The 17,786-nt window shown below is 38.1% G+C and overlaps 2 protein-coding genes across 2 annotated transcripts; one reads left to right on the top strand and one right to left on the bottom strand.

Moving 5' to 3' along the window:
* The first annotated feature begins 233 nt into the window (after positions 1 to 233).
* On the top strand, positions 234 to 6,499 carry LOC110457799 (ankyrin repeat and SOCS box protein 13-like). The gene is made up of 3 exons (XM_021509210.1): positions 234 to 328; positions 4,689 to 4,772; positions 5,276 to 6,499. Exons 2-3 carry the CDS (start codon positions 4,720 to 4,722, stop codon positions 6,318 to 6,320), a joined length of 1,098 nt encoding a protein of 365 aa, XP_021364885.1. The 5' UTR covers positions 234 to 328; positions 4,689 to 4,719; the 3' UTR covers positions 6,321 to 6,499.
* A 2,229-nt stretch (positions 6,500 to 8,728) lies between these two features.
* Positions 8,729 to 17,382, bottom strand: LOC110457810 (sodium-dependent glucose transporter 1A-like). Its single transcript, XM_021509237.1, has 4 exons — positions 17,228 to 17,382; positions 10,889 to 11,119; positions 10,453 to 10,513; positions 8,729 to 10,010 (listed from the first exon to the last, which is right to left on the bottom strand). The coding sequence occupies exons 1-4, from the start codon at positions 17,309 to 17,311 to the stop codon at positions 8,959 to 8,961; spliced, it is 1,428 nt and encodes a 475-aa protein (XP_021364912.1). The 5' UTR covers positions 17,312 to 17,382; the 3' UTR covers positions 8,729 to 8,958.
* Positions 17,383 to 17,786: the final 404 nt, after the last annotated feature.

Genomic DNA, 17,786 nt, shown 5'->3' on the forward strand with positions numbered 1-17,786 from the left:
AACCGTTAACGTGTTACATGTGTAATATTTATCGAACAGGGTAGTCATGATCAGTAAACATCAGCTATTAGTAGACATTAATTCCATGCACCATCCCGAACTCGTAATAGTGTATTTGGTAAATGATTTGAACGTGATTTCTTCCAAACATATGATAGCATAAGTTATCACCTATTTAGTTGTGTGCTACCACAATATATCTTCTATTTGCAGTTATCTCCCCTTTGACGGAAGTAAAATAGATAGCTGGTGATAAGTTAACATGGTAGGCCTACCTCGGACAGGGTAGACATGACGACGAAGGAATAGCTGGACGTGGGTATCCTTGGTGAGTATATAATCTTCCATGAAGTAGGACAGTTTTCGTTTCGTTGACGATATCTACAATTAATCAATAGTCTCGCATTGCGATGTGGAAGTGACCCCAACAGATGATAATATCACAAGATCACTGATACGGGACGTGTCGTGTTACTGGGGCCTTGATCAGAACATTAATTTAAGATTCGATTTAGATGTTTACTGAAATGTTTAACTTTCCTAGGGGTTTGTTTGGTAAATATACATAATAAAACAACTTATCTATCCTGGCCTACATTGTATATTTAGTCGAGATGTTCCGGGCCAAGCCCTATCGCAGGCTTCCGTTCAGTGTTTGAGATAAATATAGAAACATGGCTTTGGCATTGACGTTAACATAATATGTTCATTATACTAATAATGTATCCCGCACTAAACTCAAGTATGTGTCCGTATTAGAAATAAGGCTCCTGCTATAGTTGTCTGTAATATATCTGTGTATAAGCCTTCTTTACCACATGAGTTACCTACTAACCTGAGCCTAAATAGGCTCACAAGTGTGGCTGTTATCAAGGTCCAAGTTTATATAACTACAGTACTACACTGTTTCAAATGCTCAAGTACTGAACATGTTCAAGTGCTGAGCACATCATTTTAGGTCTTACTATAGCTACAATACAACAAATTCTCGTGTACTATATACATATCAGTTTAGGTCCAAATATAGCTACAATATAGCAAATTCTCACGTACTATACATATCAGTTTAGGTCAAAATATAGATACAATATAACAAATTCACAGGGACTGGACACATTAGTTTAGGTCCAAATATAGGTATGCTGTACATTGTAACACATTCTCTGTCTCTATGGTCTTTTTGAGATAAATACCTGAACGAGAACATGTATCACAGTTGATAGTACTTATCTTCCCTCCAAGTATATTATCCTATCTTCCAACTTATCTCAACACGGTCATGAGTTAACAGGTAAGTTCTATCAGAGAAGACTCTTTAAGAAGAAGGAATCACAGAACAGGTTTAGTAAAGACGTAAGCGTCTCTGATACTAGTGTACGTATACATATACTATAAAATTAGCATCACATTTTTAATTTCATCGGCCACCATAAACTGAAAATGTATATCTTCACAATAACTGGACATCCCTAATGAAAATCAATTTGTAAAAACAAATGAAATTAAGCACTCGTGAATCGGCTGTACACAACCCCCCCCCCCCCCCAAAAAACCCCAAAAAAACAAACTAATGTTGTTTTTTTTCCACAGACCCGTTTAAAATGAATTTAAATGTGCGTGTTATTTACTGAACTTGATTGTTGAGTGATTTGCACACTCATTAATTTTACTAAACTAAAAAAATTAAAATAATTTAGACTAGTCTAGATTCCTTATTTAAGTTAAACACACCGGATAAATTATTTTATTTCAAACACATGTATAGAGGTTACACAACGACTGGTTGTTGAATATCGTATTTATTTCACTGAGTTAGTTAATTTTCAAAAGTTTCTGTAACTTTTGAAAATTAACTAACGAGAGTGAAATAAATACCATACTCAACAACCACGAGTCGTGTGATCTGTTTCTACCACAATCTCATCATGTGTTTTTGGCAAGATTGGCGTAGTGGTATGACCCATATGTAAAAAGTCACTCATTGATATTCAAAAATGACTTTTTTTTACTTTTATAATTGTCAAAATTAATGTTTCGGCAACAACTTTATGAAAAAATATAACAGATGAACGACTTTAAATATTGAGAATAGCAGTATTGCATTAATTTATATAAATTAACCACGGACTATATGCGCGTAAACATATCGTACGAAGTCTGCCTCCCGCCAAGTGATGAATACGAACTTATCGCTGTCAATGTCCAAGACCGTAGGCCTACGTTTCTTCGTGACGGTTCTATTGTTGACGTTTATAGTGAAAGTTCAGCCATATAGTCAGACCGTCCAAATATCGATAACGAGATGTTGGGAGAACGAAATATTTCCCGACATTGTGAAAGATCTTGTTTTGGTTTTACGACCTGAACATGCGACGGTGTGACGTCGAAACGATATCGAGCGTTTGTGGCAATTTTGCCTGAAACTATAGCGATCAAGTCTTTAAGTATCATCTTCTTTTAATATAACGCATAACCACACAAAGTCACCAACATTTGTCGGATGTTGACAGCAGACGACGTAAACAAAACAGCATGTGGCAAAAAGCGCGTGGAAAGTCGTCCCGGTCAAAGTTCATTTTCTCGACCAATCAAAACTCTTGACGGTCATATACCACGTGTGGTATATACCTCATATTTATCTCACAGTCTGCGTGTTTATACAATGATCTGAGAGTGGAATAACACATCGTATTGTGGTAGAAATCCCTTTATAACACGAGTGTATGGTGTAGGTAAGGGTAGTGTAGGGAAGATACAAAAACGTGCATACATTATCTTATTTTAGCCCAAGCTAATGCTGACTTTCCTAGCTAAAAAGTGATATATTTTCTTAATTGAAGTTTCTGTAAATTAATTTGGTCAATTGATCTATTTAAATAGCTATAATGAGCCGATTTCACAGTCCAGTTTCCTCACAAGAAACGACAGCTTAATGCTGAATGTCCGAGTCATGCACGATGTCCTATCAATAGAAATTTGTGTAAAATTTTGAAATCTTTCGAGTATAATGTCAATTACTGATCACTTAGCTGTGCCTTAGCCTAGCTAGGTAATGTAGATTACGGAGTGCTAGTGTAATCGCCAAATACACCAGATCTATGATGAGGCATTTATAGTCCATCAATATATTCAGTCCTGAAACTGCTTGTGTTAAAACTGAATAAGGTTTCAATCCAACATATTTGAACTACATGTAGCAATATGCTTTAGCATCAGTAATTCAATGAAAAAAATACTCGAATGGTAGTGGTGGTCGTATGATAAGTAACTCGAAATTTCATATTGAAATTTTGTTAATATAATAGATATCTGACAATGAAAACTGATCGATGTTTTGATGAGTTGTCTTTATTATCTAGTTGATGCAGTCATTTGGTTGTTAAATAAATTCAGAGTTTTGGAAGCCATTCAAAGCGTAGGAAGATAAACAATTTGGTCTATATTAATTTTTGTACATGGGATATCAAGTATTCTATTCAAAAACAAATTAATGAATAAAAAGTGCTAGTCAACCAAAGCATTATCGGAGCTGCCAATTCCCAAGGAAAAACCCCTAAAATAAAGTCATTATCATGTTCACAAAGCACAGTTTCTCCCTACTTCTGTTGCAATTCAAATTGCTGTGAAGATCCACAAACAACAGCTGAGCTAAGTATTCAACAGGATTAAACTATATGATAGTTTAAAATCAATTTGGCATTTAAATGTTTGTCACATTTCCCTAAAACACCGCTGTTATTGTCCAAATCAAAAAGACACAAGAAAGCAGAAAACAGTGATCACTTGGGTTGTGGCTAGTCTGTGGCTAGTATGTGGCTAGTGGCTAGTCTGTGGCTGTGGCTGTCGCTAGTCTGTGGCTAGTCTGTGGCTAGTGGCTAGTCTGTGGCTGTCGCTAGTCTGTGGCGGCTAGTCTGTTGCTAGCGGCTAGTCTGTGGTTAGTCTGTGGCTAGTGGCTAGTCTGTGGCTAGGTGGCTAGTCTGTGGCTAGGTGGCTAGTCTGTGGCTGTGGCTGTCGCTAGTATGTGGCTGTCGCTAGTCTGTGGCTAGGCTAGTCTGTGGCTAGTGGCTAGTCTGTGGCTAGTGGCTAGTCTGTGGCTGTGGTTGTCGCTAGTCTGTGGCTAGTCTGTGGCTAGTCTGCCCATTATAGTATCCTGATGGAACAGCAAACAGTCATCCTATTTTGATAAGTTGTGCGGTTCATTTTGTGGAGCCTCGTTCGATGTATTACAATCAACACGTGACTGTGGTTTTAGTGATCTATCTAAGTACTGTGCGACTCGATACTCTACGTAAGTGTATATGTGATCTATCTAAATACTGTGGCACTCGATACTCTATGTAAGTGTTTATTTTACGTTAGAAGAAAGACAACTCTTTCACAATTAATACCTCGACTTTTGCCTCCCAGCTTCCAGGTCATGCATTCAAAAACTAGCAAGCTATTTTTAAACCTTTGACATTAACTTTATATAATACTCTTTACTATGGATTCCAACTGAAAAAGATTAAATTTGACCATGAATTGCCAACATCTTTACTGAAATTGTCATAGCTAACCGCTAAGTACTAACTGAAAGCGGTTCAATTATAATGCAGACAGCAATCCAATTACTGTTACATGTATACCTCACTAATCACATTTACCTGTATCATAATATACATTGTTGACCTGTTTATTTTCTTTGACAGGCTACAGTACAGGGAATAGAAAACTCTGAGGATGAAGAAAGCAGCAAAAGGTTCCAGGACAAAAACTGGAGACTTCATTGCGGAGTAAGATCTGATGATACATGGTTCTAGACAGTATTTGATTTTTAACTATTAAATGCACAATACACTTCATATGTACTATGCAAGACGTACTTATTTCGGAGTGTTTGGAAAAGTGCAATATAGGTTATATAATTAGTTAACGTTGTAAGTGTATTGTGTATGTCCTTCCGTCGGTTTCAAAGTTGTGGACACAATAAATACAATAGGCCGTCTATCCACTCTATCACTCGATCTTGGTACACTGTCTAACTGTTACCAAAGGACGAACCGTGTCGAACTTTGATTGATCAAGGTGATGGAAAAAATGGGATGATTTCTGGTTGTCATGAATCGTAGGCAAGCCCGTACAAAGTCCGTGTCTAACATTATTGGTCATTTGTGTCGCCGGACTTACACGAGCTGTTTCGACCTGTACTACAAAGACAATCTAGGTAGGGTTGAGTTGCTTTGATGTTTGAAGTAGATACTCATTCACAATCCACTTATAATTTGTGTGTTTTCAGAATTGAAGAAGCCATAGCCAGTCGTGACCTAGGCGAGATCACGCGCCTGGTGAAGGGAAATGTAGGGGACACTTTCCTTATCGCATGTGCCTTCCACCAAGCTGTCGGCAAAGCCCTTGAGGACGTCACCCGTCACTTCGTCTCCATCGGAGTTTCCATAGACACACCGGACCCAGTGTTTCTGGAGACGCCACTGATGCACGCTATAAGGAATAACAGGGACGAATTGGTCAAGTTCTTGATAAAAGAAGGTGCAAACGTGAACTATATGATCAGAAGTAGCGGTCAAACACCCCTTCACGTGGCGGTCAGCAGTCCAAAGGAAACGGATTTTTCTACTCAAATTCTGAAATATCTATTAACTGTCCATTACATACGTTTGAATGAGTACAATAGTGACGGCAGAACCCCTCTCATGATTGCCATTAAACATGGGCGCAATGAAGCTGTAGATGTCCTCACTAGTGCAGGTGCCAACGTGCACCTAAGAATGCAGCAGTATGGCAGTACCACAGCCCATCTATGTTTCGACATGTTCAATCCATGCCGTAATGCAGAGAGCGCTAAGTGTCTGCAGTCCTTAATGAAATGTGGTTTGAGCCCCGATGTGGTGCACAATGGTGAAACCCCAATATTCCACGCTATCAGGAAAAACAACGTCCCTGCTTTGAAAGTTCTTATTGATGCTAACTGTGATTTAGATGTGTCGAGTACGACCTGGGGAGTCGAGAACAATGGCCAAGAGGCCAAGAAGGTCACGCCAATTGTTCTCGCCTACAAATTCCACAAGATGAGGTCTGTTGAGCTTTTAGTGGAGGCAGGGTGTCGCTGCTATCACTTAAGATGGCTAACAAAAAGCAGCGATGCCTCAAATACACTTAAGGAATGGTTCCATGATCGGATAAGTACTCCAAGGTCACTTAAAAACCTGTGCAGATTCTGTATCCGAGGTGCTATTGGACATCTTCCTCATAAAAAGGTGGAACTATTAGATCTGCCCCCAGCATTGCAAGATTGTATATTATTGAAGGACGTTTTAAGTTGATAAAAAACGGTTTTTTTCCCCAGTAAAATATGACTAGAGCATTCGTTTCTTTCCCCTTTGAAAAACTATAAACCATGTGCATGTGTAACTCGCATTGATCTAAGACACAGGAACCGGTGAGAAGGTTTTATTTATTGTTTTATTGATGCATTAAAGGACATTTGTTTACCGGTATATAACTAATATTGTTATTTTTGTTATTTCCCCATTTATTATTTTTTTTATTGTTGTAGACTCCTATATATAGCAATCCGGTAAAATATAATGTGTGTGTGACGTTTCCATGGTATGTTTTCTGTCACCTTCATAAAATAAATGACCAGTCAAATGTATATACTCTAAGATAAAATCAACTAATCGATCAGTTTACGCTTTGTTGGACACCTAGTCATAGATGTGTTGAATCTATGGGACCCCTCATCTCGAGTTAGAACTGGCCTTCTTCTGGTATCAAGATTGTTTGCATTATCTGTCACTTGGAACAGTTTGTCTTCTCTTTGTCCACATCTTTGGATTTATCCAAGCCAGTAACATTCTCTTGCTGTCTGGAATGATCTGTTATTACCTATGTGTTGATCAAGTACTCCCAATTGTTTTCTCTGATCTGGTGAATTGTTTCCCAAAACAGACCGTGCGTTCGAGTTGGACACTAAGTCTGACTATCTCGATCATTTTCTTTCCTAGACTTCCTAGTTGGCGCACATCTTTTGTCTGTTCTTTGTTCGGATGTTTCGGAACTTGTTTTTCAAGTTGATATACATATAGATTATTTAAAGGATCATATAGCACAACCAGGGCGATATTTATGTGTGACCTTTCGGTGACCAGTACGATATGTACTCCGTCATCTTTATCAAGAGAAAAGACCATTAAAGCGTATGGGCCCCTGGTTGTAAAATATGTTCGATATGGCTATGTTAATTTAACTTTCGCTCAGCTCTGACCAAATAATGAATATATCAAAACCATATTGATTTGTCAACTTCATCAATAACTTCAACTAATATACGCGTATTACCATTTGTATGAACATTGTTTGAACTCCTGGTGTTTGCTCATATTTAAGATCTAAATAGGACTTGAACGAGAACAGATTCCAAAGAAATGAAATTTTCGCTCACTTGCGTATGTTATGGCAAAATTGAAGGCACGAAGAGAGCGCTGACCAATTCATAGACTGATACCATTTCCTTAAAGATTACAAAGGAGCGACACTCGATTTCAAAGCCAGTTAGCTTTCCATTTTGTCGTGACATATTCCAGGGATGGACAGAATATAAGTGAAAGTAACCCCTTGAATTTAAAGGAGTGGTTTGGAGGGTGTCAATAAAATGTGTAAAATGATGATTGGTCATTCGTACAGAATTTTGCCCATTTTAAAGCTGGCCAGGCAGCTGTATTGAATAATCGACGAACGTTCTTACGTCTTTTGCTTAGTGGATGATCATGACGAGACATCAAAAACGCTGTCGAAAGCATTACATTTTTGAGATCTATAAATTGCTGTCAGCAATTACAGGAGTCAGAATGGAACAGTTTATTACAACTTAAATGCTCACTTCAAAAATAAATACAGAGTTCAATGTTTGGCTAATTTGAATTACAAATTAGCATGGTAACGTTCCCATACAGGGAACGAAAAGTATATTTTAATTTTATCGTTTTCTTGAAATGAACTTGCTGAACTTTCCTCCTATGATCATTTTTGTGTTTATAGCCAGCTTCGCTTTACTATAAATTCAACCTGTCAATCCATAAAGATGAAATTTACTGAAACGAAAAGGTTGACGGTCAAAATGACTTGCACTAGAAAATCTATTTCTGTATTTTGAAATCATTTGTATTTCTTAATGAATACTGAGTGTTTTCAACAATGTAGCAATCACTATAATTGTACCGTAAGTGTAATCCGGTTAAACTATGGGTGCAGATGAAATCACTAACCTTCGAAAATGTAAGATGTTGAAAATGTTTTGTCGATACATTTTCAACATCTGCCACTAGTTTTACTCTGCTTCCACTTATGTTAACATGGTAATAGTTGTGGGTGGTGGTGGTGGTGGTGGTGTCGGTGAACTGTTTCTGATTTTTAACACCGACACATATTGTCTTGCGAAAGCCTTCTCAAAAATTCGAAAGGGGAATTATTTTCAAGTGGTTTAGCGCCTCAAGTATAAGCAAGATTTCAATCAACATTTCTCGAATCCTTCACTGTAAATCTCGTATTTTGTGTCTGTAGGAAAGTATGTTTTAACCCATATCATAAGTTTCAGTGGTAAGTAAATGCGATACTAATTATGTTTTGTTAAGTACATAATTCGCAAACATCCTTAAATACAAGTAAATAAAACATTTCATACATTTTCATTAAAATACTACGTTTGTGCATATATTGTAACTTTATTATAGCTGCATTAGCTATATTGTTTCAATCGTGTTACCCTCATCATTCTAGACAAGGTAGGACAAGGCAAAGATAAATCTCCGTTTTCAAAAAAGTATGACATGCATTTAACTTAAACTCTTTTCAAAAAAGTAATTTAGAATTCATCACACAACAATTGAACAGTATAACAATTTAATATCGACTGAAATTTGTTCTTTGCGGTGGAATGGATTCTTCCATTTCATTAAATTGTTACATTTTGTTGTCAATATCTTCAACTGTTATAATTTGCTCGTCTTTTACCTTATCAAACCTGCTCCCGTGGCGAATACCGACAAAGTTGAGACACAGTCCAATTACAAACACTAGAAGTCCACACACCATTGCCTCGTACACAAAGCAAACGTGACCAATTGCATCATATAAGTATCCCATAATACTTACACACGAAAATCCTCCACATCCGCCAGCTAGACAGATGACGGTAATACCCATCCCGGTCAACTCGACGTGGTAATCTGTCCAGTATATCCCGGTTGGCCACATGGGTCCCAGGAACAGACCAATCAACAGCGAGAAGATCCAAAAAGACGCTTCCGGTTCGAAGTTGAAGACGGTGACAAGATTGAGTCCAAGTGCACTAAGACATACCCCACTTATTTCACAAACCATCATGATTCTAATTGAGACAAATTTTCCAGTTGCAAATCCGATTAATCTTCCCAGTGAAAATGTTACCCAGAAACCAGTATTGATGTAACTACCTTCGTCTTTGGTGAAATTTAGTTCGTCCACTGCAAAGGTGCGGATGAACTTGGTGTAAAACCTTTCGAATCCTACTGTAAACAGGAAGTAAAGGAACACGAGAGAGAACAAGAGGAGACCGTACCACCAATCGCCGTCAGTACAGCTGCCCGGATTCAGCATAGCCTTCGAGTCTCGTTTCTTAATTTTGGTCCCACGCACGTCATGAACTTGCGGAAATATACATTGAAAAACCATGAACACCATCGCTAACACCACCGTCGGTATTGCTACTAGGGCGTACGCATACTCGATCATAGAATCCTCCAGGACCATGGTGGACTCTATACTGTTTATCGAGCAGTTCGTGTCTGTAACATTTGTTAGGGATATATTAGAACTTGTAGATACGTCACAGTCTGGTAGGTAAGTCATCAATGGAAGGAACGGATTGGCCACAAGGGGCACCAGAAGACATCCGATCCCAAACCCAAGGTGAAGCATGTGCATCGGAGGGGAGGCTTTTTCCCGCCATAAATACAGGATAGTAGTATTGCCAGCTGAAACATAAAACAAAACACGAGCTTCTATTGTATAGATTAATGGCGACTTAATAGATTTTTAATATTAGATCATTTCAATAATCAGTTATTAAGATACTAAGAAAATATATATCTGCATTCGGAAAAAATTATATTCCAATTAAAGGGACATTTCCACATTACAATATAAAGTTATTACACATGTCAGGAAACAACAGCAAATGATATCAAAATTTGTGTTATTTACAAAGTGTTCAAAATTATTTTTTATATCTTGTCCATATAGCAGCGTATAATTCAAAACATTTCAAACACTCCTCTTCGCAATATTCATAGAGTACTTGTTTTATCAATTTGATAATTTGTTTCCTAAGGAATCCCCTGCGTGGGCAAAAGATAAGATATTCACTTAATAATCACCAAAGAGAGTAATTTAACATACGATCGTTTACCTACTTACCTACGTTGACAATCAGCTCAGCCAAACCTGTCACCATGATAAGAGCTCCCGTTAGCAGCACCTGTAATACAAACACGTGTCGGGAACAATGTATGTTGACGGCTGGATGAGTGCCGAGAGGTATCATTTCCTTCATTGGTCTTACTCTCTTTATTGCTTAAATCAAGAGATTTTGAACAAGATAAATCTTACTTAGTATACAACCTTTTTATCTGACAAATTATCGTTGTCGTCGAAGTTGATCTTAACAACCCATCATCTGAACAGTTTGTCATACACATTTTTTCGTACAAATATTCATTTAAAACCTTATTGCAATCAAACGACAAACAAGCTTAGCTCGACAAATTAAATAGATAACAGGACATGGCGGTCACCATGTCCCGTTCGCCTTCGTGTCGGCGAATGACACACAGAAACATACAACCCCGCCTACCTTGTTAGAGAGTGGGACCGCTATGGTAGCTGCCGCCGCCGCCATTAGACACAAGCCAATGATCAGGTCGCAATACTGCCCCTGTTTGTCAATCAGAATACCCCCTATGATGGACCCACTCACGGCCCCGATACTCCGTCCAGACACTGCCTGAGATAGACTCTCGTACTCCGAATTGGTCCGGTCTTTGAGATCCTGGAGCGTGGGTCCTATAATCTCGAGGAACATTCCCTATAAAACCACAGGCAGATTATCTGTCAGTTTGTAATCATAAAATGATATACCGATAACATACTTGAATTCCAGTCAAATTGTTCTGTTCTATATTTTTTAATTACGACTTTGTTAATTAACATAACATAGCCCTGTTTTGTTTTTAAGGTGTTTCAATTTTTCCCAATCAAGTCCTGAATCTTTTCAGTCTGTTGGAAAGATGATCTCGAGTAAGCAGATCATAGCTAAGAAACCTAACTTCGGGGTGCCAGAAAGGCTTTTGTTTGGAACAGACAATGGATTATAAGTGAATGTTTGTTCATATATAATCATGAAAATCCATGAAAAATCATTAAATTAATGAGGAAAGACCCCAACTTTGTACCAATCATGTAGGATCACTTCTGATTCAATTGTTAAATTAATTTCTAAATTCTATCAAATACCTGCAAGGTGTAGAAACTAGCAGTAAACTACAGAACCTTACAGAGAATAAGCGTATGAGGTCATTGATTCATAATGTGGAAATTGATCGAGGAACTGCAGACTAACTGTGAAAGTATGTGAATTTACTACTCTTACAAGACAAAGCCTCGGTGAGAAAGCAACTTTTAATATCCTACTAGTTATGAAGATGGAGGAAATTTAGTAGAAAACTGTTTGATTGCATGTTATAACTACAGAGGCATACAATTGTCCCAACAGCTTTCGTTGGAGCATCTTAAACAACTGAGGAAAAATGAACATTTATTATTGTTTTATCTAATTATCACTCTGATTCACAAACCCGCAATCACCAAACATTTATACCCATACGGCACTGTTTCAAATTACAATTAATTTCGGAGACCGTCAATTCGGTTTTGAACCACCTATCGTTGGAAATGATGGATATTACGGCAACATTAATGGTGACAGTCCTTCAACTTCTTTGAAGCAAAACTTAGAAACATCAATAGAGAAAAATATCCCATTGTTTTAAGTTGGCCATGGAATGGATTAAAAACCTTTACTATAATACTCAAGAAACTCACTTTACATTTTTTAACAACGGCTAGGATCCTAGCGATTATGGCCGTATGCCTATTCAATTACTTGTAAGAGGAGGACTTAGCATGGAATATCAAGGGAAAACCCCAACTCTTTTTGAAAAAATGTCTGAAACAAAGCAAAAAACACAGACAGGTCTTTAGATTTACCAGGATAAATGGCGACTTCGTTACTGCAGATGAAGAAACTGCAAACTTCAATGAACTTTCTCTGCGCAATTAAGTATGTCAGTCAAAAGTAGTGACGACCGAAATACCGTTGTACATCCAGTTAAATGGCCTGCTCCCTGCTACTTATAAATCAGGTCCTTTCAAAGCAGGAAGGCAAAGGAACGAAAAGAAGAAGAACTGGAGGCGGTGAAACGAATATAAGAGGACGTTTATTAGCGCCCCGTTATCGGCGTTCATTCGTTCCTTCGCTTTCTGGAGAGGCAACGAAACAAAGAAACGTTCATTAGCCACGAAGGGACGATAAATAGTGTCCCTTCGCCTCCTTGTACCGCGAAATAACGAAGGGATGAAATAGTACAAATAGCCACCACGTGAAAACCAGAGCCACAATACGCTGGTAATGGAAGACCAGTTTGAATGGTTGCGGCGCCCTACAAAGTGATGCAAAGAACGAGTACAGATAAAAATCCAGATGACATGGATAAGAACTATATTTAACCGATAACCAACACGGCTTTATGTCATGTAGATCTTGTAAAACAAAATCTCGAGATCGGGGTTGGATGGCGACGGTCGGATTTTTGACTGGTCTCGGGTAAATACATTGAAAATCATATTTCTCGCCTCTGGGAGCGTCCCTCAACTTGAGTGAATCACAGGGCGGCGCTTCTATATGACTGACGCAAATGTGATCTTTATATGTTTGAAATTCGGTGTGACCGTCCTTTTCCTTTTGTGTCGGACGTTGTGTAATAATGGCAGCCATAGTTTGGGGATGGTCCTGAGTGGTCAAGCTGACCACAATGATATTTGACATTTGTCACCAAATGTCCCAATACACAAACCTCGCCCCAATTAGACATTCAGATTTATGGCAGAATAGACAATAGTATAACGATATGTCGGACAATGGAACTCCATTGGCCTGGGTTCTCATGACCACAGGCCTGCGTAGTACAAAGATGTAGCGGTGCATACACCCCAGACCCAAGCAGTGAACAGTCATCAGCTGTACCAGTATACTTAGCAGAACTAGAAACATGCAAGGACATGCACAGGCAATTGTTGGTTGACAAAGTACGTTCTTCAGCGCATGATAATGTCGCAGATCTAGAGCAGTTGCGATATCATTTATTTAACCACGCAAAGACACGCGATGATTTTCTGATAAAAGAGGGATGCCTTAGAAAAAGATTAGAAGCCCGGGTAACTGGCGCAGCATCCTTGCAACTAAAACTCTCGAAATGTTTTTATGTGCTTTTTAGAGTGACCGAGGGCGAGTAAACAGAAAATATTCGCGCAGTTGTACCAACAAAACGGCGCTCAATTATTTAAAATAGGACGCAGGTAGTAAAGACCAATTACATTGGATTATGACATGGATGGAAACAATATTTAACCTATAGCCAACAGGGCTTTACGTCATGTAGATCTTATACATCATAGCTATTGAAGTTGTGGAAGATTGAATCTACAAGGCTTAAGAAGATGGCAAAGATAGTGGGTGTAAAATATTTATAGATTTTTTAAAGGATTTCGGCAAGGTTGTCCATAGTCAACTTTTTAAATAGAAACAAATACAATTCTTGCTGTGATCAACTGAACGGGTTTGTTAGCAATGGATCTTTTCACATCAGACCCAACACTTGCCAGAGCTACCTAAATCAGTCCCAATGGCCGAATGAACGTGGGCTTGTAATACGTCCAGTACTGGCCGACATAACATTTTACATTGATGTTGCTTTACATATTCATTACAGACACAGTTAAACTATTGAACACTGAGTTTTCATCCTTTTGTTATCGCTTTTCAATACTTTCAACAATATTTTTCTGTAGCCTCATCGTCAATTTTAACAACTTTTGATTTGATTTGATTTCTCTTTTGTTAAATTCGTTTATAAATCTGTCAACCCCATGTTTACTCCACATTATTTTTAGTACGCATTTTCAACAGGACTGAACATTTGGTTATGCTCGTATTAAACTCCGATGCTGGCTGATCACGATGGTGGGCAATATCGTCGGTTAAAATACATTAATTGCACACACTACTTGAACGTTGCAATCAAACGAAGCTAAAAAAAGAGGACATAGGACAAGAAGATGTAGCTGAACCTTATCAAATGTAGAATTACGCGATACAGTAAAACTCCAGTTACGCATTACCAAACAAGGACACCGCCATTCATGTAGGAAAAAAGCATGACACGGGAACTGGGAGTAACCTTTGACCACAAAAATAGATGTTTTGTTTTTGTTTTGTTTTACGACCCATCGATAGAGCATGTCATTTAGGTCCAAAACCCTAAATGAATTTAGTGAGCATGTGAGTACATGCAAGTTAAATGTTTAAACAAATCGCTAGTCCAGCCACACATAAACTATTGTAGCGCTACCTGGTCAGTAAATAACGGAGACTTATTTTTTGAAAAACTGCTAATAGCATACATCATAACATAATTTATTTTATATATGTATGAAAATTTCTCGCAATCACATTGGTCGGATCATAAACACGTGACCAGTTTTTAAAAACTCTTATTATATGCATGAACATTTCTCGCAATCACATTGGTCGGATCCTATTCACGTGACCAGTCCTCAAAAACTCATGTAGACTGGTTATCCGGTGAATATCGATTTCTAAATATAGCTTGTATGGAAATTCCCCGGAACCTGTCGTAGCGCATGCGCAGTTAGACTGAAACGCGATCTGTCAGACGACATTAGAAGATGGCTGCTGGCGAACGTTTCTCCTCCGTTAGGAAAATTACCAAAACTATTCGAGGATAAAGATGCTGTTAACGTAAAAAAAGGCCATTGAACACGCAGTGCATGTCCTCCATGCTTATCTTAAGAAAAATAATCTAGACGATGCCTTCGAAAGCTACAATGATGAACTGTTGTATTCAAACCTGGCTAAATCTTACACGGAGACTCGCGTACAAATATCAGAACCTTTAGTTTTGTTTCGTTTTATTTAATTGTTGAAGCATATAATAAAACAGTTATGGGCTTTTGTGCTGGTAAAGATGATGTGATATGACCCTGAAAGAGTGATATTGACCTCGGCTTCGCCTCAGTTAATATCACTCTTTCAAGTTCATATCACATCATATTCACCAGCATAATTGTATAATGTAGACTGGTTATCCGGTGAATATCGATTTCGAAATATAGCCTGTATGGAAATTCCCCGGAACCTGACATAGCGCATGCGCAGTTAGACTGGAACGCGATCTGTCAGACGACATTAGATGATGGCTGCTGGCGAACGTTTCTCCTCCGATAGGAAAATTACCAAAACTATTCGAGGATAAAGATGCTGTTAGCCATTGAACACGCAGCGCATGTCCTCCATTCTTATCTTAAGAAAAAGAACCTAGACGATGCCTTCGAAAGCTACAATGATGAACTGTTGTATTCAAACCTGGCTGAATTTTACACGGAGGCTCGCGTACAAAAATCAGAACCTTTAGTTTTGTTTTGTTTTATTTTATTGTTGAAGCATATACTAAAACAGTTATGGACTTTTGTGCTGGTGAATATGATGTGATATGAACCTGAAAGAGTGATATTAACTGAGGCAAAGATATGAACCTGAAAGAGTGATATTGACTGAGGCGAAGATATGAACCTGAAAGAGTGATATTGACCTCGGCTTCGCCTAAGTCAATATCACTCTTTCAGGTTCATATCACATCATATTCACCAGCACAAAAGTCCATAATTGTATATTAATCCATAGAAGTCGACTGGAAGCGTTTGATGCTGATTTGACGTATTATGACGCAGCGTAATGAGTCCGACAAAGCAGTAATATATAAGAGCTATATTTCTGTAATTTAACATCTGCATGTACTTTCCGTATGCTGACAGAACTGCCTCGTCACATATGGGTGATGTATCATTGATATCAATATGATAATTAATATAGTAATAACTGTGATGTCAATAGGTAATACCGTTAACTCTCCAACATACAATGTACCACAGCTGCGATACCGTTTGTATTAATACAATACAAAATACATAAGCTGAACAAGTATATGTTGGTGCCCGTATCAAGTCGTTTCTATGTTTTCGTTACTTCGTTTTTCGTCAAAAAGTCATAAATTTGGCATAGAGCTAGAGAATTATCTAGCGCTTCTATTGGTAGAATACATCTAATTATCCTTTTCTTAGAGTTATAAGCACGATCAGTTAATTGTCAAAAACAAACTATTACGGCAAATTAATTTAACATTCTTTTCAGTGGGAATGACATGGAAAAAAGAATATTTTATGCCGAGCTAAAAATTGATATCTCTATAACATAGCCATGGATAAACTTGTTCAGTCTCTAATAGGATGAAAATGAAAAGTTTTATCAAAATTAGATGGCAAACGATGTTACATTTTATGAAAATATGCAGTCCGTAGGAGAGGGAAAACTCACGCCAGAACAAGGTTCGAACCCGAGACCCTCCGAACTTTAGACGAACGCTTTACCAACTGAGCTTCCTAGTAGCCGATAAGTGACCCAGTCCAGTTCCGCTACATTCCTCACTCCTTCTTCGACCCGAATACAATACTAGTTACAACTCAGGTTCGGGTGTCCCCTTGTCAAGTATGCACCCAGTACTTGAAACAAGGGTTGATCACAGGCACAAAATGTAATAGGAGCGCGAAAATGTACGGGAACGCTCATTGAATTATGCAAGGATTGAGTGTTAAATACTTTACTGACAGTAGGCTATACATTAAATATAAATTATGCAGAAAAACAACCTATTTTCATATGTGTGCCTGTTGATTGGGTCACACCTATTTCATACATTATATAACGCAATGAGGAAACGGCGTGACAGACTTACGACATGTCATTGTGTATTGATGTCCAGTGAAAGCGTTTGTTACTCACCATACATATCCATGTCAAGAATAACGTAAACGTCCGTATCAATCGTGTCCTTAGAAATGACGGCAAGGATTCTACCGTTTCCATTCCGTTTCTGTTCTATTTTTCAATCATTGTGAAAGAAATATATACAGTCGTTTTCATTTTCACGTCGGCCATGTTTGATTATCTCCTTTATGACGTAATTGTGACGTCAGACTTGAAGAAATGGCGCCATGAAATCTCTTGTCTAACCTTAGAATGCAATAATAGGAATCAGCAGATCTGTATTCATTTTCTAAACAAAAATAGGCAGAGGTAGGTATAGGCCGAAATGATACTAATGTGTTAAGCACTGGAATCGTTTATGAGTTGTAACGTGAGATAAATGAAGTAAAACTTGTCCTTGCAGATGCGAAGGACATGTGTTTTCATGTAACTAAGCGAGTCGTATACGTAAGTATAACCTAGAATTCGGACCCCCTCACTTTTTGGCATGTCAGTAGTGACATACCCCGCAACCAACTTAATCTTCAAAGCTGTGCATGTATTCACGTGTTGATTACGAGTGTAGCAAAATATT

The sequence above is a fragment of the Mizuhopecten yessoensis genome, unplaced genomic scaffold (assembly GCF_002113885.1).
Source record: "Mizuhopecten yessoensis strain PY_sf001 unplaced genomic scaffold, ASM211388v2 scaffold9311, whole genome shotgun sequence".
Classification (NCBI taxonomy): Eukaryota; Metazoa; Mollusca; class Bivalvia; order Pectinida; family Pectinidae; genus Mizuhopecten; species Mizuhopecten yessoensis.

Bases quoted from the DNA above. Each gene is read 5' to 3' on its own strand.
- LOC110457810 (XM_021509237.1), bottom strand. From the start codon at position 17,311: ATGGAAACGGTAGAATCCTTGCCGTCATTTCTAAGGACACGATTGATA. The intron at 10,514-10,888 runs GTAGGCGGGGTT...TTTGTATTACAG, and splicing joins CGGTCCCACTCTCTAACAAG to GTGCTGCTAACGGGAGCTCT. The intron at 10,011-10,452 runs GTAAGTAGGTAA...TTTATGTTTCAG, and splicing joins TGAGCTGATTGTCAACGTAG to CTGGCAATACTACTATCCTG.
- LOC110457799 (XM_021509210.1), top strand. From the start codon at position 4,720: ATGAAGAAAGCAGCAAAAGGTTCCAGGACAAAAACTGGAGACTTCATT. The intron at 4,773-5,275 runs GTAAGATCTGAT...GTGTGTTTTCAG, and splicing joins ACTGGAGACTTCATTGCGGA to AATTGAAGAAGCCATAGCCA.